This window comes from Colobus angolensis, unplaced genomic scaffold (genome assembly GCF_000951035.1).
Source record: "Colobus angolensis palliatus isolate OR3802 unplaced genomic scaffold, Cang.pa_1.0 Scaffold149, whole genome shotgun sequence".
Taxonomy (NCBI): Eukaryota; Metazoa; Chordata; class Mammalia; order Primates; family Cercopithecidae; genus Colobus; species Colobus angolensis.
In genome coordinates, this window is record NW_012114588.1 from 1,858,530 (window position 1) to 1,882,303 (window position 23,774).

General features: G+C 41.4%; 2 protein-coding genes across 7 annotated transcripts in view; both read left to right on the forward strand.

Annotated features, from left to right (window-relative positions):
* The window catches only part of PEX14 (peroxisomal biogenesis factor 14), a 164,720-nt gene that overhangs the window by 103,293 nt on the left and 37,653 nt on the right, over window positions 1–23,774 (forward strand). The gene's annotated exons all lie outside the window — the stretch shown is intronic.
* Window positions 11,249–12,670, forward strand: LOC105507346 (keratin, type I cytoskeletal 18). 2 transcript variants are annotated; one of them, XM_011935797.1, is made up of 2 exons: window positions 11,255–11,660; window positions 11,712–12,670. In XM_011935797.1, the coding sequence occupies exons 1-2, from the start codon at window positions 11,295–11,297 to the stop codon at window positions 12,585–12,587; spliced, it is 1,242 nt and encodes a 413-aa protein (XP_011791187.1). In that variant the 5' UTR covers window positions 11,255–11,294; the 3' UTR covers window positions 12,588–12,670. The 2 variants fall into 2 exon arrangements, with proteins under 2 accessions (XP_011791186.1, XP_011791187.1); XM_011935796.1 differs by having other exon boundaries at window positions 11,249–12,670.

Here is a 23,774-nt window from a genome sequence, read left to right on the forward strand (position 1 = left end):
TCGGCCTCGCAAAGTGGTTAGGATTACAGGCGTGAGCCACTGTGCCTGGCCTTCAACAGTTGTTTTGACATACACAATTTTCACTTTGTACACAGCTTTAGAATCTGATTTTCAGCTGAGATGTGATTTCATTTTATGTTCCAGATATTAACACCAGTTGCTTCTGGATGGTAGAACTGTGTGTTACTTTTCACTTCTGGTGCCTTTAAACTTTCCCGTATTTTAAAAAATGTGTTTCTAAAGAATGTCATATGGTATTTGCCAGGGGTTGAGGGTGGGGTATAGGGTTTTGTTGTTTATAATGGGTGCAGAGTTTCAGTTTTGGAAGTTGAAGTTTTCTGGAGATGGATGGTAGTGATGATTGGAACAGTATGAATGTGCTTAATACCACTGAACCGTACATTAAAAATGGCTAAGATGGGCCAAGCACGGTGCCTTATGCATAGAATCTCAGCACTTTGGGAGGCGGAGGCGGGCGGATTGCTTGAGCCCAGGTGTTCGAGACCAGCCTGGGCAACAGGGTTGAAACCCCCTCTCTAGTAAAAATACAAAAATTAGCTGGGCGTTGTGGTGGGTGCCTGTAGTCCCAGCTACTCGGGAGGCTGAGGTGGGAGAATTGCTGGAAGCTGGGAGGCTGAGGTTGCAGGGAGCTGAGATCGCACCACTGTACTATAGCCTGGGCAACAGAGCGAGACTCTGTCTCAAAAACACAACAAAAAAACAATGGCTAAGACGGTAAATTTTATGGAATGTATATTTTGCGGTAATTTTTAAATTTTCAGTTTTTGAATGTTCATAATCAGAAAAAATAAAGGGAGTGAGTTTTCCTGATCTTCCCCTCAACCATCATCAGTTTGTAGGATATCTGGAAAAATGGAAACAGGACACAGAGCTTCCAATTTATGTAGTACGATCAGATAGCCAGATACTGGACACAAGTTAGAGATTTTACTCAGCTCTTTCCTCAGATTAAGAATTTCCTGAAATTAAAGGGCTGACGGATCTAACTTGTTAAGCTGCTTACTAGATTACATGGCAAGAATGGTATCTTTCTTGTTTATTGACCTATCCCACACGTCTGACGTAGTAAGCTCTCAATAATTACATGTTGATGAATAAATAAATTAACAGGATGTGCCAGTACTCCAAAAAATTATGCTGGAGTAATCATACCCTTACCTTAAACATATACAAATAAGGAGGATAAATCTATAAAGCACAAGAAAAACGCAGGAGGATATCTCCATGAGCTTGGATTAGGCAAAGATTTCTTGATTAGGTCACAAAGCCCACTTACCATAAAACAAAAAGGATGTCACATCAAAATCAAGCACTTCTATTCATGAAAACTGTAAGAAGGCAAAAGGACAAGCCATAGAGAAGACATTCATAATACGGTCGTGTGTCACCGGACGACAGAGGTGCGTTCTTTTTTATTTTTATTTTTTTTGAGATGGAGTCTCACTCTGTTGCCCAGGCTGGAGTGCGGTGGCACAATCTTGGCTCACTGCAAGCTCCGCCTCCCGTGTTCACGCCATTCTCCTGCCTCAGCCTCTCAAGTAGCTGGGACTACAGGCGCCCGCCACCACTCCCGGCTAATTTGTTGTAGTTTTAGTAGAGACGGGGTTTCACCGTGTTAGCCAGGATGGTCTCGATCTCCTGACCTTGTGATCCATCAGCCTCTGTCTCCCAAAGTGCTGGGATTACAGGTGTAAGCCACTGTGCCTGGCCAGAGGTACCTTCTAAGAAATGTGTCATTAGACAATTTCATTGTACAAATATTATAGACTGTACCTACACAGACCTGGAGGGTATAACCTACTGCATACTTAAGCTATCAAGTAGAGCCTATTGCTCCCAGACTACAAATCTATACAGTATGTTACTGAAAAGGATGCTGTAGGCAGTTGTAACACAATGGTACATATTTGTGTTTCTGAGCATAGAAAAAAGGCAATGAATTGTGCTACAACATTATGATGACTGTGACAGCACTAAACAATAGGACTTTTTCAGCTTTATTACAATCTTATGGGGCTACCATCGTATGTGCAGTCCGTCATTAACTGAAATATCATGTGGTGCATGACTGTATATTTTATTCATCAGACAGGTCTTGTATCTAATATGTAGAGAACTCCTACAAATCAGTAAGAAAAAGTCAAATAACCTAATTTTTTAAAGTGTACAGGCTTTTTAAAAGTATACAGGCTGGGCATAGTGGCTCACACCTGTAATCTCAGCACTTTGGGAGACCAAGGCAGGAAGATCATTTGAGACCAGCCTGGGCAACACAGTAAGATCCTGTCTCTCTTAAAAAAAGGTGTACAAAAAGCTTGAATGTTTACTTTATTAAGGAGCATTTCCAGAGGGTTAATAAACATATAAAAAGATGCTTAATATCACTCCTCATCAGGGTAATGTAACTTAAACCACAGCAAGTCACCATTATACACACCTACTAGAATGGCTAAATTTAAAAGGCTGAGAATAGCAAGTGTTGGCAAGAATGTGGAGCAGCAGTAACCCTCATGCATTGGTGATGACAGTGTAGGTGCCTTTAAAAAGCTGGCACTTTGATCTGGGCACGGTGGCTCACGCCTGTAATCCCAGCACTTTGGGAGGCTGAGGTGGGCAGATCATGAAGTCAGGAGATTGAGACCATCCTGGCTAACACAGTGAAACCCCATCTCTACTAAATATACAAAAAATTATCCGGGCATGATGGTAGGCGCCTGTAGTCCCAGCTACTCGGGAGGCTGAGGCAGGAGAATGGCATGAACCCAGGAGGCGGAGCTTGCAGTGAGCCGGCATCGTGCCACTGCACTCCAGCCTGGGTAACAGAGCAAGACTCTGCCTCAAAACAAACAAACAAACAAACAAATAAATAAATAAAAGCTGGCACTTTCTACTAAAGTTAAGGACATGCTTGTTTTATGACCTAGCAATTCCATTATTAGACATAAACCCGAGAGAAATGGGTACAACTATCCATAAAAAGACATGTACAAGAATGTATGTAACAGCTTTATTTAAAATAGCCAAGGCTGGGTGTGGTAGCTCACATCTGTAATCCCAGCACTTTGGGAGGCTGAGGGCAGAGCACTTGAGGTCAGGAGTTCAAGACCAGCCTGGCCAACATGGTGAAACCCCATCTCTACTAAAAGTACAAAAATTCACCAGGTGTTGTGGTGCGCACCTGTAGTTCTCTGCTACTTGGGAGCCTGAGGCAGAAGAATTGCTTGAACCTGGGAAGTGGAGGTTGCAGTGAGCCGAGATCATGCCCCTGCACTCCAGCCTGGGCGACAGAGTGAGACTCCATCTCTAAATAAATAAATAAGCCAAAACCTGAGGGGAAGGGCCCCATCAGCAGAAAAGTGGGTGGTTTATGAAGCCCACACACAAGGGAATATTACATAACAAGAAAAAAAAGAATAAATTACTGTTCAGTGCCGCTGCATGAGTGAGTCTTAAGGAATTCTGTCAAAGAAGCCAGATATAAAAGAATAAATATATTTTTATGAAGTTCAAGGACAGGCAAAATGAATGCTGACGATCCGAGTATATCATAGTGGCCCCTCTGGAGAAGGGTGTAGATGCCGTACTCCCTTCGTGTGGAAGTACTGGGAGATGTTCTGGATCTCCACCTGAGTGGTTGTTACACAAGTATATGCATATGTACAAATTCTTCAAGCTTTGTGCTTAGGATTAGTGTGATTTTGCACATTTAACCATGTATATTAGCTTTGAAAAATTAGGTCTACTCGTTATTAGACTAGAGGAAAATAGGACTTAGAACTTGCAAAGGAGAGAAAAAAAAGGAGATGGTACACACAATATATAATCATGAGATTCAGGAAATCCCCTGTTAAAGGACAGATCCCAAACTGAGTAAAACCTGAAGAAAAAACAAAGGCCAGTTTTATGCGTAAACAAGAGACGTAACTCAAATAAAACAACACAGGAAAGTTGAAAATAAGGGATGGGCTGGATACAGTGAGCAAATGCAAATCAAAAGAAAAAGAATTGGCTGGGTGCGGTGGCTCACACTAGTGATCCCAGAGCTTAGGGGGCCAAGGCAGGAGGATGGCTTGAGGCCAGGAGTTCGAGACCAGCCTGGGCAACATGGTGAGACCCCCACCTCAACAAAAAAATTCGTAAAAGATGAACCAGGCATGGTGGTGTGCACCTGTAGTCCCAGCATGTTCAGGAGGCTGATGTGGGAGGATAGCTTGAGCTGTACTCCTAGACAACAGAGCAAGAACCTGTCTCCAAAAAAAAAAGGAAGGAAGAAAAAAAAAAAGGAAACAGAATTGACAATATTAATATTAGGCAGATTAGAAATTTAAGTTTAAAATATTAAAAAGAATACATTGTCAATTTGTACCATTGCAAAGTTCAACATTCCTAGAAGATACAATCCTCATGCAACTTTATGCACTGAAAAACATTCTTTCAAAGTATATAAAGCAACAGCTATTAGAAATACAGAAGAATTTACAAACACATAGTTGAAGATATTAACACACTTTAGAATTTCATGAATCACAGGCAAAAAATAAATGAAAATATGAAATAATTAGATAACAATAAACTTGTTATATCTGGAAATAAATGGTATTTTATACACATAAAATAGAATATTTAATTTTTCAACACCTATGGTACATTTATAAAAAGTTGTTAATTACCACAAAGAAAAATTCCAATAAAACCCAAAAGGCAGAAATCACATAGCTCCTGGTTCTCTGACCATATGGCAATAAAACTAAAATTTACAATAAGAAGCCCTGCAAAAAAATTTAGCCACTTGGAAAATTTAAAACACTCTTCTGCAGAATTCCTTTCATCTACTTTGTTTGGATTTTTTCTGATGTTCTTCCAGCTTCTTGAGATGAGCACTTAATTTATTTTCTTTCTTTCTTGTTTTTTGTTTAAAGGAATAGAAAAAAAATGGTGAATAGCATTGTCTGATACTTTCTCAAAATGGATTCCTGAAATGCGGAAGTGTTGACTCATAGGATATGATCGTTTTAAGACTCTGGACACATAGTGATAGTTTTCTGAATAGGACATAGTAGCTCCTTCACCAGGGGAGGAGAGTACCTGTCTCAATATGCTACTTGAGTATGGTCACTAAAAAATGACAAAACAGCAACAAAACAGCTTTCTCATATTGTTTTCATTTGCATCTGTTTGATTAGTAACAGTTGAACTTTTAAAATATGTTTACTTTCAGAAATGTTTATTCAGTCCTTCCTCCCTCTCATTTTCTATTGGGATATTAGTGCTTTACTTATTGATTTTTAAGTACCCTTTATATATTAAGAATATTAATTCTTGGCCATGTTTGCAAACATTTTCTCTACCATTCCTTGCCTTTTATATTTTTTAATATATAAAAGTGATTATTTTCACATAATCAGATCTACCAATCTTCTGATATTTCCTCTATTATTTTTATGGTAAGAGATTCCATCCCCATAATTATTAAATAGTAATAATTACAGTAACAGCTAACATGTATTGAGGGCTGATTATGTATCAGGCAATAAGCTAAGTCCCTTATTTAATCACCAAAACCCTATGAGGTAAGAATTTTTTATTATCTTCTTGCAATTGAGAAAGAAACTAAGGAAAGAGATGAAATAGTTTGTCCATAAACACTGAAACAGTGATGTTAAATATTCACCCACATTCCATTTTCGTTTTTATGGTTTATGTTTTTATATTTAACTCTTTAATCCTGAAATTTGTGAAATGCTGTGAAGCTCCTTTCAAACATTACTTTTTCCCTGACTGTCCTTCACATGAGTAAATCATTTCTCTCCCCAGTTGTTTAGTATGCTTCCTCTATTATAAATTAAATTTTAATACTTAATAAGGTCTCTTTCAGGGATATCTATTCTGTTTTTATTGACCTATACAGTCTTACACAAGTGCCACAATGTTTTAATTGCTGTACTTTTTTTTTTTTTTTTGAGATGGAATTTTGCTCTTGTTGCCCAGGCTGGAGTGTGTGGCACTATCTCGGCTCACTGCAACCTCTGCTTCCCAGGTTCAAGTGTCCTGCCTCAGCCTCCCAAGTAGCTGGGATTACAGGTGCCACCACGCCCAGCTAATTTTTGTATTTTTAGTAGAGGGGGTTTCACCAGGCTGGTCTTGAACCCCTGATGTCAGGTGATCCACCTGCCTCGGCCTGCTAAAGCACTGGGATTACAGGCGTGAGCTACCACGCCTGGCCTAATTGCTGTATCTTATTATCAACTTTAATATGTATAAGAGCAAGGCTCACTTCATCATTCTTTAAAAAACATTCTGAGGCCAAGTGCAGTGGCTCACGCCTGTAATCCCAGCACTTTGGGAGGCAGAGGCAGGTGGATCACAAGAGTTTGAGACTGGCCTGGCCAACATGGCGAAACCCCATCTCTACTAATAATACAAAAATTAGCTGGGCTTCGCAGCACGTGCATGTAATCCCAGCTACTTGGGAGGCTGAGGCAGGAGAATGGCTTGAACCTGGGAGGTGTAGGTTTCAGTGAGCCGAGACTATGCCACTGCACTCCAGCCTGGGTGACAGAGTAATACTCTGTCTCAAAAAAAAAAAATAATTCTGAGAGTTCTTGGCTTTCAGTAATGATGGAGTAGCTTGTATCAGAATAATACTCCCACCAATAACAAAAATAAATTTTAGACATATATATGTGTGTGTGTGTGTGTGTGTGTGTGTGTGTGTGTGTGTGTGTGTGTATTTAGTTATTTATTTTTTTGACAGAGTCTTGCTCTGTTGCCCAGACTGGAGTGCAGTGGCACGATCTCGGCTCACTGCAAGCTCTGCCGCCCGGATTCATGCCATTCCCCTGCCTCAGCCTCCCGAGTAGCTGGGACTACTGGTGCCTCCCATCACGCCCGGCTAATTTTTTGTATTTTTTTGGTAGAGACGGGGTTTCACTGTGTTAGTCAGGGTGGTCTCGATCTTACCTGGTGATCCTCTGCACCCAGCCGAAACACAGTATTTTTAAAGCATAGTTTGAAGGTACTGGAGTGCCACCAAAAGCAAGCAGAAATTGGAGTGAATTTGGTTCTTGAAAGAAAGACTCCATCCAGGGGAGCCACCTTTATAAGGCACTCCCCAGCCCATCAGGTGCTGGCAGACAGAACTTAAGCAGAAAGTGTGTCACATTGGTTTGAGGAATCAGGGGATGGATTTTGCGACTGTCAGCATGCCTGGAAATTGAAGATGGCAATCCTAGAAAGGAGAGCACCATGCCAGGGATCACCCCAAACTACATATAAACACCTCTCACATGCTAGACTAACTGCTGAACTGCCCATGCCTAGGGGAAGTGCCACAGATGCCAGCAGAGATTTCAGTAGCTGCCTGCTGTGGGAGAGAGAACATTTGGAGCTGGAGTCTTGTCAAGTTAGAGGAGATTTGATAAACACCTTGGACTTTGCTTTGAAATCCCAGAAGGGCTACCCCTTAGGGGCAAAATACTACCCCCCAGGGCTATGACATTTTCCCTAGGACTAAGTGCGAAACAGAAATAAAAGCATAAAATTGTGTCTACACCAGATCTGCCAGTGATTTAACTGTCTACTGGAATAAACTGAATTCTGCAGAAGAAAACAGAATCCGGAGCCTCTACAAACTATCACCTTCAACAGCCAGTATAAAATTTAAAAATTACTAGACGTGGGAAGAAACAGGATCCTGTGACCCTTACTGAATGAAAAGTCCGTTAATAGAAACAAATTCACAGGTGAACAGGAACTTTATGAGCAAATATGTTAAAATAATTTACATGAAAAAAATAGGTAAAAAGGTAAAGAGGTGAGGAGTTGCAGTGGAGATAAGAAAGTTGTGAAAAACAACCAAATGTAAATCTTAGAACTGAAAAACACCAAACCTGACTCTGAAATTTCCCTGGGTGAGACACAGCAGATTGGGCGTAACAGAAGGAAGGATCGGTGAACTTGAAGACAGGTAAACAAATCATCCAAACTGAAGTATGGAGAGGAAAAAGAGCTGGAATAAAAATAGGACCAGAGCCTTAATGACCTGCAGGACAAAAATCAAGCTGTCTAACATAGGGTGACAGCAGTACTCCCAAAAAGGAGAGAAGGATGAGGCAAAAAAAAATATTTAAAGCAATGTTGGCTGGGAAATTTCCAATTTTGATTAAAGAAAGCCCACACAAACAGCAGCCCAGGAAGTGTGGCCAATTACAAGTAAGATAAATACAAAGAAAATTACCTCGAGGTGTATCGTAGTGAAACTGCTGAATATTAAAGAAAAAGGGAACAGTGATGAGAATTATGGTTGACTCATAATCAGAGACAGTGTTGTGCACTGGACAATGGAATGATGTCCTCAAAATGGCAAAAGAAAAGACACTTAATCTAGAATTCTGTATACAGTGAAAATATCCATTAAACATGAAGGAAAAATAAAGACATTATAAAAGCTGAAAGAAATTGTCACCAACAGACATGCATTTAATAAATATGTGAGATCTTCCCATTGAAGAGAAGATAATACTGTTACAAGAAAGAGAAATCTGTTAGGAAAGGGGACCCAATCCAGACCCCAAGAGAGGGTTCTTGGATCTCGCACAAGAAAGAATTCTGGGCGAATCCGCAGGGCAAAGTGAAAGCAAGTTTATTAAGAAAGTAAAGGAATAAAAGAATGGCTGCTCCACAGACAGAGCAGCCCTCAGGGCTGCTGGTTGCCCATTTTTATGGTTATGTCTTGACGATATGCCAAACGGGGTGGATTATTCATGCTTCCCCTTTTTAGACCATATAGGGTAACTTCCCAATGTTGCCATGACATTTGTAAACTGTCATGGCGCTGGTGGGAGTGTAGCAGTGAGGACAACCAGATGTTACTCTCATGGCCATTTTGGTTTTGGTGGGTTTTGGCCAGCTCCTTTACTGCAACCTGTCTTATCAGCAAGGTGTTTATGACCTGTATTTTGTGCCAACTTCCTGTCTCATCCTGTGACTTAGAATGCCTCAACTGTTTGGGAATGCAGCCCAGTAGGTTTCAGCCTCATTTTACCCAACTCGTATTCAAGATGGAGTTGTTCTGGTTCACGTGCCTCTGACAATACTAGATGGAAATTTGGGTCCTCAGGAAGGAATAAAGAGCAGTGGGAATGTTAAATACATAGGAAAATATAAAATACTATTTTATTTTTATTCTTCAATTTTGTAAAAGTCAGTTAACTAAAGCAATAACAACAATGTAGTGTTAGATTTATAATATACTCATATATTTATATGTAATGAACATTTTACAACAATAGCACAAAGGACAGAGGGGGTATAAACGGAATTAAGATTCTTTGTTTTTTGTGGTTTTTTTTTGAGATAGGATCTCATTCTATCACCCAGGCTGGTGTGCAGTGGCACAATCTCAACTCACTGCAACTTCCGCCTCCCGGGTTCGAGTGATTCTCCTGCCTTGGCCTCCCAGGTAGCTGGGATTACAGGTGCATGCCACTGTACCTGGTTAATTTTTGTATTTTTAGTAGAGACAGAGTTTCACCATGTTGCCCAGGCTGGTCTTGAACTCCTGAGCTCAGGTGATCCACTTGCCTTGACCTTCCAAAGGGTTGGGATTACAGGTGTGAGCCACTGTGCCTGGCCAAGATTCTTAATAAAATGTATTATTAATATAAATGATAATACAGTATAGTACATACATTATATGTATCATATTATATGTGTATCATATTATGTATCATATGTATCATATTAAAGTTCTTAATATGTAACATGGTATAATATTAATTCAGAGTAGACTGATACATTAAGAATGTATATTGTAATCCCTAGAGGAACCACTTAAAAAAAAACAAAGAATTATCTAAATATCCAGAAGAGGCTACAGAATGGATGACCGAACATTCCTAGCTATTCTTTTTTATCAGTGCATTATTTTTGTTATATTTTTATTCATCAAATTCATATACTGCTTATATATGTCAGGTATTGATCTATGAAAGTAATACCTTATTTAATCTTTATAACAACTTTATTCCCATTTTACAGATGAGGGACCTGACTCATAGCTGTTAAATGTCAGAGCCAGGATTGAAATATAAGCCACTTTTTTTCCTAATTTTTGTTTTTAACCACTATGTTATGCTTCTAGTGGAGGAAGCAGCTGACACATAAATTAACAAATAAGTGTCCTATTGATATGAGCTACAAAGGAAAAGAACAGTCTTCTGTGTCTTAGTAAGGGTTCAACCAGAGAAGCAGAACCAATGGGAAATATGTATGCTGTTGCCACGTCTGAGGCTGGAACTTGAGGTCTACATAGTAGGTAGTCAGGAGAGGAAAATTAAGAGCAGTCTGGAATCCCATGAGGGCAGAATGAAACCTGTTTCCATTCTTGTTGCCTCTGACCTTGGTGTTAAGAAGATGCTTGTTATTTTATTTTTTTTTTTTTTGAGACAGAATCTGGCCCTGTCACCCAGGCTGGAGTGCAGTGGTATAATCTCGGCTCACTGCAACCTGCATCTCCGGGTTTCAAGCAGTTTTCTACCACAGCCTCCTGAGTAGTTGGGATTACAGGCACCTGCCACCATACCCTGCTGATTTTTGTATTTTTATTAGAGACAGAGCTTCACCATCTTGGCCAGGCTGGTCTTGAACTCCTGACCTCGTGATCCACCCACCTTAGCCTCCCAAAGTGCTGGGATTACAGATGTGAGCCACCATGCCTGACTGATCCTTGTTATTCTTATTTGTGCTTTCTCCCAAATAAGCTTGAGGAACATCTGAGATAATTTAAAATAATTGGGTTTTTTTAATTGAAATTGTGTTAAACTTATAAATTAATTTGAAAAGGCTTTTTCATTTGTCTCCCTTTATTTCTCCTTGCAACATTTCTTTATACTGATCTAACATTTTATAAGGCTATAGTAATTTTATATTTCTCATGGCTACTACGAAAGGAATTTCTCTTCATTTTATTTTTTAATTATTGCTGGTACATAGGAGTGCTATTGATTTTTAATTTTATATACTATATCTTGCCATCCCACTTTCTTATGATTAAATTAAATTTTATAGCTATATGGTCAATTATTATTTTGTAAACTTGTCTCTAATTCGTAGACATTTTATTTCCTGCTTTATTACATAGGATGAAACTCCAAGAATAATGTTAAATGTTAATGATGACAGTGATAATGAGTTTTATGATAAATAGCTTTTTTTTAAGAGGGGGTTAGTCGGCAAAGCCTGAGTCCTGTCGTCTCGCCTTCCTCCCATACAGCATGAGCTTCACCACTCGCTCCACCTTCTCTACCAACTACCGGTCCCTGGGCTCTGTCCAGGCGCCCAGCTACGGCGCCCGGCCGGTCAGCAGCGCGGCCAGTGTCTATGCAGGCGCCGGGGGCTCTGGTTCCCGGATCTCCGTGTCCCGCTCCACCAGCTTCCGGGGCGGCATGGGGTCCGGGGGCCTGGCCTCAGGGATGGCCGGGGGTCTGGCAGGAATGGGAGGCATCCAGAACGAGAAGGAGACCATGCAAAGCCTGAACGACCGCCTGGCCTCTTACCTGGACAGAGTGAGGAGCCTGGAGACCGAGAACCGGAGGCTGGAGAGCAAAATCCGGGAGCACTTGGAGAAGAAGGGACCGCAGGTCAGAGACTGGAGCCATTACTTCAAGATCATCGAGGACCTGAGGGCTCAGATCTTCGCAAATACTGTGGACAATGCCCGCATCGTTCTGCAGATTGACAATGCCCGTCTTGCTGCTGATGACTTTAGAGTCAAGTATGAGACAGAGCTGGCCATGCGCCAGTCTGTGGAGAATGACATCCATGGGCTCCGCAAGGTCGTTGATGACACCAATGTCACTCGACTGCAGCTGGAGACAGAGATCGAGGCTCTCAAGGAGGAGCTGCTCTTCATGAAGAAGAACCACGAAGAGGAAGTAAAAGGCCTACAAGCCCAGATTGCCAGCTCTGGGTTGACCGTGGAGGTAGATGCCCCCAAATCTCAGGACCTCGCCAAGATCATGGCAGACATCCGGGCCCAATATGACGAGCTGGCTCGGAAGAACCGAGAGGAGTTAGACAAGTACTGGTCTCAGCAGATTGAGGAGAGCACCACAGTGGTCACCACACAGTCCGCCGAGGTTGGAGCTGCTGAGACGACGCTCACAGAGCTGAGACGTACAGTCCAGTCCTTGGAGATCGACCTGGACTCCATGAGAAATCTGAAGGCCAGCTTGGAGAACAGCCTGAGGGAGGTGGAGGCCCGCTACGCCCTACAGATGGAGCAGCTCAATGGGATCCTGCTGCACCTGGAGTCAGAGCTGGCACAGACCCGGGCAGAGGGACAGCGACAGGCCCAGGAGTATGAGGCCCTGCTGAACATCAAGGTCAAGCTGGAAGCTGAGATTGCCACCTACCGCCGCCTGCTGGAAGATGGCGAGGAATTCAATCTTGGTGATGCCTTGGACAGCAGCAACTCCATGCAAACCATCCAAAAGACCACCACCCGCCGGATAGTGGATGGCAAAGTGGTGTCTGAGACCAACGACACCAAAGTTCTGAGGCATTAAGCCAGCAGAAGCAGGGTACCCTTTGGGGAGCAGGAGGCCAATAAAAAGTTCAGAGTTAAAAAAAAAAAAAAAAAAAAAAAAAAGAGGGGAAAAAAGGGATTTTCACCAAGTGCTACAAACATATCTTATAGCTATTGAAAATCTGCAATCCATGAAGCACCAGTATGCTTTATTCGCATTTATGCACACACTGAACAGTTATTTGGTGAATGCCCACTATGGGTTGATCAGTATTTTAGGTTTTGGGGATACAGTAATGAATAAGGCAGAGAATAAAAGTTCAACAACATCAAAATCCTCAGAAAACCATATAAGATAAAAGAAAGGTTATAAAGCCATCTATGTTTGACAACCAGAGGAGTATTATCTGATAGTAATTGCTGTAGAAAAGTAACTAGGGTGTAGAAAACTATGTAGGGTGATCACAGAGGAGCTTTGGTGATGGAAGAGATAACCTAGAACAACTGACAGGCTCAGAGTGGGGTTGGGAAGAAGCTACTCTGATGGCTGGAACATCAGGGGTAGAAGACGAATGCCTGACTCTCTCCAGAGTATAAGACTTATCAGGGGCTGATGAATAAACTACTTTGCTTTAGTACAGGGTGAATATATGGTAACAGGCATTTTGTTTTGTTGTGTTGTGTTTTGTTTTGAGATGGAGTCTCACTCTGTAGCCCAGCCTGGAGTGCAGTGGCACAATCTCAGCTCACTGCAACCTCTGCCTCCCAGGTTCAAGTGATTCTGCTGCCCCGACCTGCTGAGTAGCTGGGACTACAGGCACCTGCCACCACGCCCGGCTAATTTCTATATTTTTAGTAGAGACGGGAGTTTTACCACGTTGGCCAGGCTGGTCTTGAACTTCTCGACCTCAAGTGATCTGCCCCACTTGGCCTCCCAAAGTACTGGGATTACAGCCATGAGCCACCACGCCTGGCCTGGTAACAGTTTTTATACTTACCTCTGGGGATCCTTGGAGATTCTGAGGAGATATTTCAGGGGCAAAGAGGGAATCAAGAAGGTTTATTTTTATTTTTTATTTATTTATTTTTTTGAGATAGGGTCTTGCTCTGCCACCCAGGCTGGAGTGCAGTGGTGCAATCATGGCTCACTGCAGCCTTGACCTCCTGGGCTCAAGCAGTCCTCCTGCTTCAGCCTCCCTAGTAACTGAGACTACAAATATACACCATTGCACCCAGCTATTTTTTAAAAAAAGGTGAGGTCACACTATGTTGTCCAGGCCCATCTTGATCCTGTACTCAAGTGATCCTCCTGCCTCAGCCTCCCAAAGTGCTGAGATTACAGGTATTAGCCACCACGCCTGACTTTTTACACATTTTTATTGAATACCTACTAGGTGCCAGTAGAATCTATGTGTTTTAGGTACTAAGAACATAGCAGTGAATAAAATAACCCCAAATGTAATGGTAGAGTGGGAGGGAGAAGGCAGTAAATAGAATAAAATATAAACATAAGTTGAGTAAGAGCAATAGAGGATTCTTCTTAGGAATTTGCCATTTTAAATGGGATGGTTTGGAAAGGCGCCTCTAAGATAACATTTTGAGCAAAAACTTGAAGACAACGAGGAAGCAAACCATGCAGATTTCTGCGTAGAAAGAGTTTCAGGAAAAGGGAATGACCGATGCAGAAGCTTGAAGAGGAAGTGTGTCTGGCAAATTCCAGGAACAAGAATGGTAGGCCAGGTGGATAACAATGAGAGACGAGGTCACAGTGTTCACAGGAAGTAAGGTTGTGTAGGGCAACATTGTCTTGGTGAGGACTTTGGTTTTACTTTGAGTAAAATGGAAAATCATCAGTGTTTTAAGCAAGGAGTGATACCAGCTGATGCAAGGTTTAATAGGATCACCAGGGTGGAAGCTGGGAGAGTAGTCTAGTATTAAGATGGCCTCAGATTCCCTGGATATTTTTTGGAAGTAAATCCAATAGAATAGCCTGAATTGTTGGATCTGGATATGAAAGAGAAGTAGAAATTAAGGATGACTCCAAGGTTTTTGGCCTTGTGTGACTAGATGTTTGGAGTTGTCATTAGCTAGGAATGGAGCAGTTTGGTAGGGCAAGATTAGGAGTTCAGTGTTAGACTTATTAAGTTTGAGATATCAGACATCCAAGTGGAGGTATCAGGTGGGCAGAGGGATATTATGAATCAAGTTCAGAGGAAAGATCCTGAGCTACAGATATAAATGTAACATTGTTAACTTCTTGATTTTGATAATTATTCTGTGGTTATATACAAGCTGTGGTTATATACAAGCATGAGCTTCCCCCACTCCCACCCAAATCAAGACATGCTTACTGAAATATTTAAGGGGTAGGGTGTGATGTCTGTAACTTAGTCTCAAACAGTTCAGGGAAAATAATCGTATAGACAGATCAATAGAGAATAATAAAACAAATGTGATGAATTTAACATTTAAAGAACCTGGGTGAAAGATATATGAGAATTCTTTGTACTATGCTTTCAGCAGCTTTTATGTAAATCAGAAATTATTTCATAACAGAATGTCTTTAAAAGGTGAAGGAAAATACAGCATTTCCAGGCAGACAAAAAGAGAAAAGTCATCACCAGCACACTGTACTGAAAGAAACACTAAAGGAGTTTTCAGGCAGAGAGAAAATAATCTTACATGGAAACATAGAAATGCAGGAAAGAATGAAGAACAAACAAAAGGTGTGTCATCAGTGAATATTGACTGTGTAAAATAAGAATGTCTTTCTTACGGATTTTAACATACATTGTAATTGAAATGCATGCCAGTACACAAAAGGAGGGGTGGAGGGAAAGTGTTATATGTGTGAGGATCTTTGGGGGAATGGTAAAATTTCTCATTTATATCACACTATAGTAAGTAAAGGATATATTGTGATGTCTAGGGCATTGGTTCGCAAGTGTTTTAGTCTCAGAATCCCTTTCACTCTTAATTGAGGATCTCCCATTAGGCAAACATCCAGTAATTATTGTTGCAGACAAGTTCCATTGATGGGTGCTAAAATGAGAAGATGAAAGTTTGAAGAGAAAGATCGAAGTGTCTTTTCCAAGCTGTGTATTAACTATGAAAGAAAAGATAGTAACTTTGCAGTAGAGAAATCCATCAGCAACCACCTTGACTACAAGGTAATAGAGGGAAAAACTGAATTAAAATGAAGACAGGAGAGAAAAAGAGAGCACTAACAGGTCAAAAGGAAAACAAATTGTAGTATGAAAGATATAAACCCCCAAACCTTTTACGTTAAATATAAATGGAGTAAATACTCCATTAAAAGTGGTTGGTCAAGATTAGATTTAAAAGACTTGCTGCTTGCATCAGACACAACTTTAGTATAAAGATATTTAAGAATTAAATGTCAAGTGATGGAAAAACATATACCATGCAAACACTAACCACAAGAAACTCGGTACTAATACCAGACAAGGTGGTCTTAAAAGTAGAGTCAGAAGGCCAGGCGTGGTGGCTCACACCTGTAATCCCAGCACTTAGGGAGGCCCAGGTGAGTGAATCACCTGAGGTCAGAAGTTCAAGACTAGCCTGGCCAACATGGCAAAACCCTGTCTCTATGCAGTGGTGCATGCCTGTAATCCCAGCTATTCGGGAGTCTGAGGCAGGAGAATCGCTTGAACCTGGGAGACGAAGGTTGCGGTGAGTGGAGATCGCACCACTGAACTCCAGCCTGGGCAACAGGGCAACACCCCATCTCAAAACAAACAAACAAAAGTAGAGTCAGAGATAGAAAAATTTCAGAATAATAAAATGGTCAATCACCAACAAGATGAACATTTCAAAATACTTACACACCTAATAAACATAACTTCAATATACGTAAAGCAAACCCGAACAGACCTGGAAGGAGGACTGGACAAATCTATCCTCATGGGGCGTTTCAAAACTTCTCTCTCCATGTTTGATAGTACAAACAGAGCAATCCAGATTCCAACAACACAATGAACAAACTTGCCTTATTACGTAGAACGCTGTACTCACTGAAGACGATAAACAAACAAAAAGTGTTCAGTCTCATTCGCTGTCAGAGAAATGCAAATTGAAATCAGAATGTGCTATCCTTCACACCCACCAGAATGACTAAAATGGAAAAGACTGAGAACTTTGCTGCTGGGTGTGGGACAGCCAGAGCTCTCCTACTCTGCTGGTGGGAGTGTGAATTGCTGTGACCATTTTGGACATTGTTGGCAGTATCTGTTAAAGCTGAGAAGATGTGCACTCTATGATTGAGCATTTCCCCTCAAAAAATATATCTAAGAATGTTGATAGCAGCATTATTCATAGATGGTCCAAAACTGGAAATAGATACATTCTTTTACTGTATAAGAATACAATACAACAATTTGAATGAACTGTGGCTACGTATAGCAACACGGATGACTCTCGCAAGCATAATGTTGAACAAAAGGAGCCGTTTATCAAATAGTGCTTTCCATATTATCCCACACATATAAAATTCAAAAGCAAGCACACTGAATCTGTGGTATTAGAAGTTAGGTGGTGACTGGGAGAAGACGAGGGATGTTGCTAGAGGCTGTTACTCTATTTTTTGATCTGAGTGGTAGTTACATAAGTGTGTTCACTATGGGAAAATTCGTTAAGCTGTACACTTAAAATGTGCATGCTTTTCTGTATATATTCAATGCCAACAAAAGTTTACTTAAAATTATAATGAGGCTGTGCGTGGTGGCTCACGCCTGTAATCCCAGCACTTTGGGAGGCCGAGGCAGATGGATCACGTGAGGCCAGGAGTTCAAGACCAGCCTGGCCAACATAGTGAAACCCCGTCTCTACAAAAATACAAAAATTAGGGCTGGTGGCACACTCCTGTAATCCCGCCTTCTCGGTAGGCTGAGGCACGAGAATTGCTTGAACCTGGTAGGCGGAGGTTGCAGTGAGCCGATATGGCACCAGCCTGAGTGACAGAGTGAGATTCTGTCTCAAAATAATAATAATAATAACGAGACAATTTTTTAACCTTTCAGAATGGCAAAGATAAAAAGCTTGATAGCGTCATGTAGGCAAGGTTGAGGGAATGTGAGTGGGAAACAACCTGGAAGAAGGTTTGACAGGTCTTATTAAAATTAAAACTGCACACATCTGAGTCTATTCCTAGGGATATAGTTACACATGAACAAGTGGTATATTCAGGGTCCTTTATTATGGCTTTGTTTGTAGGAGTAAATGTTCAGTAGGGGATGTTAAATAAATTATAGTACATCCATACCAACCATATAGCCATTAAATAGAATGAGAGAGTTCTGTAGATACTAATATGGAGTATCCTCCAAGATAACCTAATTAAAAATAGCAAAGTATAGAACAGCGTGTATAGCATGCTATCATTTGTATAAAAATATACATACAGATGTACACACATATGTATACACACATGTGCTTTTTTTTTTTTTTAAGAGATGGAGTCTTGGCCGGGCGCAGTGGCTCATGCCTGTAATCCCAGCACTTTGGGAGGCCAAGGCGGGTAGATTGTGAGGTCAGGAGTTCAAGACCAGCCTGGCCAAGATGGTTAAACCCTGTCTCTACTAAAAGTATGAAAAAATTAGCTGGGCGTGGTGGTGGATGCCTGTAATCCCAGCTATTCGGGAGGCTGAGGTAGAGAATTGCTTGAACCCAGGAGGCTAAGGTTGCAGTGAACCGAGATTGCACCACGGTACTCCAGCCTGGATGAAAGAGCGAGACTCTGTCTCAAAAAAAAAAAAAAAAAAAGAGAGAGATGGAGTCTCACTATGTTGCCTAGATTTGAACTCCTGGACTCAAGTAATCCTCTTGCCTCATCCTCCCAAGCAGCTGGGATTATAGGTGTCCACCACTGTGCCCAGCTACACGTATGCTTTTTATACAAGAAACTTTAGCAGCAGTTGCCCCTGGAGGATGTAACAGGGTGGCAGGAGTGGGAAGGAGACTGACTTTTCACAATAAGGTGGTCCCCCTTATCCATATTCTGCCTCTCACGGTTTCAGGTACCCGAGATCAACCAAAGTCTAAAAATGTTTAAATGGAAAATTCCAGAAATAAATGATTCATGAGTTGTAAATTGTGTGCCATTCTGAGTAGCTTGATGAAATCTCATGCTCTCCTACCTGGGATGTGGATCATCCCTTTGTCCAGCTTATCCATGCTGTGGATGCCTCCACCTGGCAGTCACTTAGTAGCCCTCATGGTGATCAGATCGATGGTCATGGTATCCAAGTGCTTGTGTTCAAGTAAGCTCTATGTTACTTAATACTGTCCCCATGTGCAAGAGTAGTGATGCTGGCAATTCAGATATGTCAAAGAGAAGCCGTAAAGTGCTTCCTTTAAGTGAAATGGAGAATGCTCTTGGCTTAATAACGAAAGAAAAAAAAAATCATATGCTGAGGTTGCTAAAAATCTATTGTACGAACAAATCTATCCATGAAATTGTGAAAGAGGAAAAAAAATTTGTGCATAGAATGTATAGAATTTTGTATTATCTGCAGTTTCAGGCATTCACTGAATGTCTTAGAATGAATCCCCCCACAGATAAGGGTGGGCTACTGTATACCCTTTTATATCTTTAGAACTTTATATAATACAAATATTTTTTTAAATATTAATTTTTAAAATAATTGTTAAAAATCCCTTAGAAAAGGTGTTCTCTCAGTAAGTCCAGTGGAGCCCACATTTTCCTTCACACTGAAACAGATCTTTGGTTTAATACTAGAAGACATAGTCTGCATGGCATACGAGTGCCAAGCTGTGTGGGGGAGAATAGCCTGTGACACAGTGCTCAGACTGCAAGGGTGTGTGGGAATGAGGTAATGAGGGCACAGCGGGTTCAAACATCCCATCTTGTGCTCACTGGAAGATGCAGCACTTGAGGAGTGAAATGGTGAGCCTGTCCCCACCCCCGCCAGGTGTAGTGTAATTTCCCTCTCTCTCCCCTGCTGAGCAAGTGTAAGTTGAATTCAGAGGGTAAGTTGAATTCAAACCTTGAACCTTCTGGGCTGAAGCAGTCCCCACCTCAGCCTCCCAAGTAGCTGGCACTGCAGGTGTGCACCACCATGCCCAGCTAATTTTTGTAGGGTTTTTGTTGTTATTTGTAGAGATGGGGGTCTCACTGAGTTTGGCTGGTCTCAAACTCCTGAGCTCAAGCAGTCTGCCCGCCTTGGCCTCCCAAATTGTTGGGATTACAGGCGTGAGCCACCGTGCCCGGCTGATGAACTGTCTTTCTGCATAAGTCTTTTACTACGTTATTTTATTATTTCTTAGAAGCAAAATAATTGAGTCAAAGGAATGAACATTTTTAAAACTCTTGCGATAGAGTGCTGAAGTGTCTTCTAAAGTTTCTCAGTTGCTCTTCCACGGCACCCTCACTGGCATTGGCCATCCTCATGTTTAAAAGCAGTTTTTAATTTGAAGAAATCCAGTCTTAATAACTTTGCCAATACGTCTGAATGATAAGCTGAAAGTCAGAGATGTCAGTGTTACCTTTCAGCTTGAATGAGATTTGGAATATTCCACCCCCCGCCCCATGCTGTATAGAGTAGTGCTGAGGAGCCTGGACCTGGGGTCCGAGCCCGGCCCTCCACCCGGCAGCAGAGAGAGCTCAGATAGGCCAGTTCATGTCTGTGAGCCTCAGGCCCCTCCCCTGTAAATGGGGAGAATCAAGTGCCTACTTCTGGCACTGCTCGGAGGTGCCACAAAACTGTGAGCCTGCAAACAAAACCGTGAGCCTGCAAACCTTGTGTCGTGCCCCTCGGCAGGCCTGCACAGGGTTAGCATGGAGCTCAAAGAGTTAAAAAGATGTAAAGAACTAAAACCCTCTGCTACACGTGGGCTTAATACACTTGGCTGTTACTTTGAGTGAAGAGTGGAAATATGAATGATTTGTGTATGTGTTTGTGTGTGTGCTTTTCTTTATTTTCCATGTTTTCTGCAGTTGACATGTTATTTTGTTATGTCTCTATATATCTATATTATTCTATATACTCTACCTATTATGCATTGTAGACAGAGAAACAGACAAAACTCATTCAACGTAAGAAACTGGGAGGAAGGGGTCCTAGGGAGGCTCCCATTTAACAGGTAGGGAAATGAGGTAGGGTAGGGAAAATGAGATCTTGCACTCTTACACTGCCTAGCAAAATAAGCACTCAAATATTTATGGATTTGGTTGAGTGCTACATATTTATCTCAATACTAATAATGTTGACAGTAGCAACCAATACCAGATTCATTTGAGCTACACGACTAGGTGGTGACAAAGTAATTTATGTATTGACCTATTAGGACATAGCATGTTTTCATGTGTTAATATCAGATTAATGTGAGGACTTGCAAGAACATCTGATGGCTGCATGGTAGCTGAAATCTTCAGGAAGTAAGCTGAATGCCAAATAATAGACCTTCTGATCACATGCTTAAGATTCAAGATGTAGAAGAAAACTCCAAAGGAACATTTATAACATCCAGCTGAGTGACTAAAGAGTGTGCCCTAGTGCACCAAACTCTTGTGACAAGGTTTTCTTAAAGGAACAAAAAAATCTCCACCTTGATTTGTGTCCTATAGTGGAGTTGTTTCCCAAATCAGGCTGTTTCAAAGAACATATGAGACAGCGTATGGCTGGCCCTCCCATCCCAAAGCAAATGTTTGTTTTGTTGCAGTGATGGAAACATTTCCATTGGTGAAGCAAATATTTAGAGCTGAAAGAAACATTTGGGCAGCCAGGATGTGTCAAAATAGAACAGATGTCTGCCTTTTAAAAACACATTAAAAAAAAAGCCACCTTGTACTTGGCTGCTGTGGTCGCAGCCACAATGGGTTAAGCAAGAAAGTTAGAAATTGTGGACGTCTTTCTGTTATAATCCCAGCTCCCAGGCTTGGCTTTGTATCTTTTTCTGTCTTGGTTTTTCTCTTCCAGAAAATGGGGTTAACCATTGTAAGTGATTTTGTTAAGGATCAAGTCTGATTGGTTGGTTAGTTTTCCCCAAATATTTTCTTTGTTCTTAAATTGATCTATTTGAATCAGAAATCTATTAACAGGGAACAAAATTCATAAGGCTCTGCAGTGAAAAGTGTTCTTCAATCTCTGTTCGCCAGCGACTAGACTAGTCCTCTCTATAACCAGTGTTACCAGTTTCCTGTCCTCCTTTTCTTTCAGGTATATACACACTGTGTGTGTGTGTGTGTGTGTGTGTGTGTGTGTGTGTATAGACTTCTCTGTACCTTTCCCCAATGCTAGTTTTCCCCAATGCTCCCGATGTTCTCTTTAGCTTTCTTCTTTTGGGGGTGTTGATTCTGAGAGTTTGCTTATTTAAAATATGCAGACTGTGTCAAGTCGCAGAGGGCAGCAGGTATGTCAGGCTGCCCATGCTCCCTCCCCCCTGCCCAGCACAGAGAGCCCCGTGTGAGAATCCAGTTCTGGGGCTCACACGGGCTGTGGGCAAGTCCCTGTCCCCTCTCTCTGTCCCTTTTTCTTGATCTATAAAACAGAAGGAAGAAAAGGAAAAGAACAGGAGAGAAGTCAGATAAACTCCAATTTTTCTTGCAGTTCTGAATTTCTTTGTTTGGTTGTCAAAGGCAAGTTGATTCCTTTTTTTAAACCACCCTTCATGACCTCTTCTGAAACAGAAGCAAGATTTAAGTATCACTAAAAGTGTTTATCAATTTGACTTTTCCACGCATGCACAAACACACGTTTGGCTTACTTGGCATTTAAGGAGCAGAGATTCCTGATTACCATCCGCTTGGTCTTTAGGGACACAGTTTCTTCCCTAGGACCTACTTAGTATACTGTGGGAAGGGCTGACTTCTCTACCTGATGCCAAAGACCTGCTGTCTGTGGCAGCCGCAACTATATTAATAACCATTATAACTATATATTAACTGCTATTAATCCTCTGGAATTGATCAAATATGGAAAATAACTTCTCTTTGTTTTTGTTTCTAACTTAGCGGAGAGGGATTAAAAGAAAAAAGAAAAAAAATCCTTTAGATTATATAGATCTAAAAATAGACATCATGGATGCTGATTGGAAACCCTCCCAGTCTTTCATATGAGAGATCTCAATTTGTGTTACACAGAGGGGCAGCTCACTTCTGTCTTGTTCACCAGTTATACTACTCCCCAGAGAAGCTCAATAAATTTTATAGGAAAGTTTCCTCCTTATGCGGAAGGAGCGAAGCTCAATGACTGGTGTGTCTGATATAATTTAGGGCTCCAAGGGAGTATGTCTGCCTTGTGGAATAACCTATCAAAAGTAAATGTACAGAAACTTTCGATCTTGGTTGATTTGGCTGTGTCATTGAAACTGCTGAGCACTGGACCCCGTGAACCCAGCCTGTCCGCTTTGGAATTAAACTGCTCCCCCAAACTCGCATTTAATTCACTGCTCAAATGGCCTTCTGTGTGTTTCACTGGTAGTGGCTTCTGAGCTTGCCTGCTGTTGTTCCATGGTTTCCACCACTAGCCCTTTGAAACCTCCAAACTTGGACTTGGTTGAGTTTTTACATCCCTCTTTGCCTCTTCTGTTGACATTAGGAAAGCAGACCTGCCTTCTCTTTAGGCTTCAAGTGGAACAAGCCTGCCAGTTTCTCAGTCTTTCAGCTAGCAGTGAAATACATTTTGCACTGGCCTTTTTACTCAGTGATTTATACTGGGAGACGTGGCTGGGTGATATCCAGTGTCCTTTTGTCTTTGTGTTTATTTTTCTTCCACATTTAATGTATTTAAAGGATATATTGTCTTTATGGTTCACTGGGATAAGGAGGGATTGGTGCAAGTTTTAATGAGAGGTGCCCCAGCTCTCTGTGTTGAGCTGAGAATTATCTTCTTGGTTAGATATCTTTCTTTCTTTCCTTAGGTGGCAGGAGGCAGTGTTTTGCTGCTTTTTGAAATAATGTTTCTGCCTAACGATTTCTAGAAGGATACCGAGAGGACATTCAGCTTCAGGACATCATCAGCAACTTTTTCTCCTGTTGTTTGAACTTCCCTCATTTTAAGGAGAGGGAGAAGTCTCAGGTCTTGTTCTTGAATTTACATACCAATATTAAGATGATGGGAACCAGCCCCCCGCCACTCCCCATCAGATCAATTCTTATAAAAACTCTTTCATTCAGGGTAATGACATTTGGAACTAGTTTTCTCAGAAACTGTTTTCACTGCTTGGGAATAGTTAATCAGTGGAGGAA

Coding starts and splice junctions, on each gene's coding strand:
- LOC105507346 (XM_011935796.1), top strand. CDS start 11,295: ATGAGCTTCACCACTCGCTCCACCTTCTCTACCAACTACCGGTCCCTG.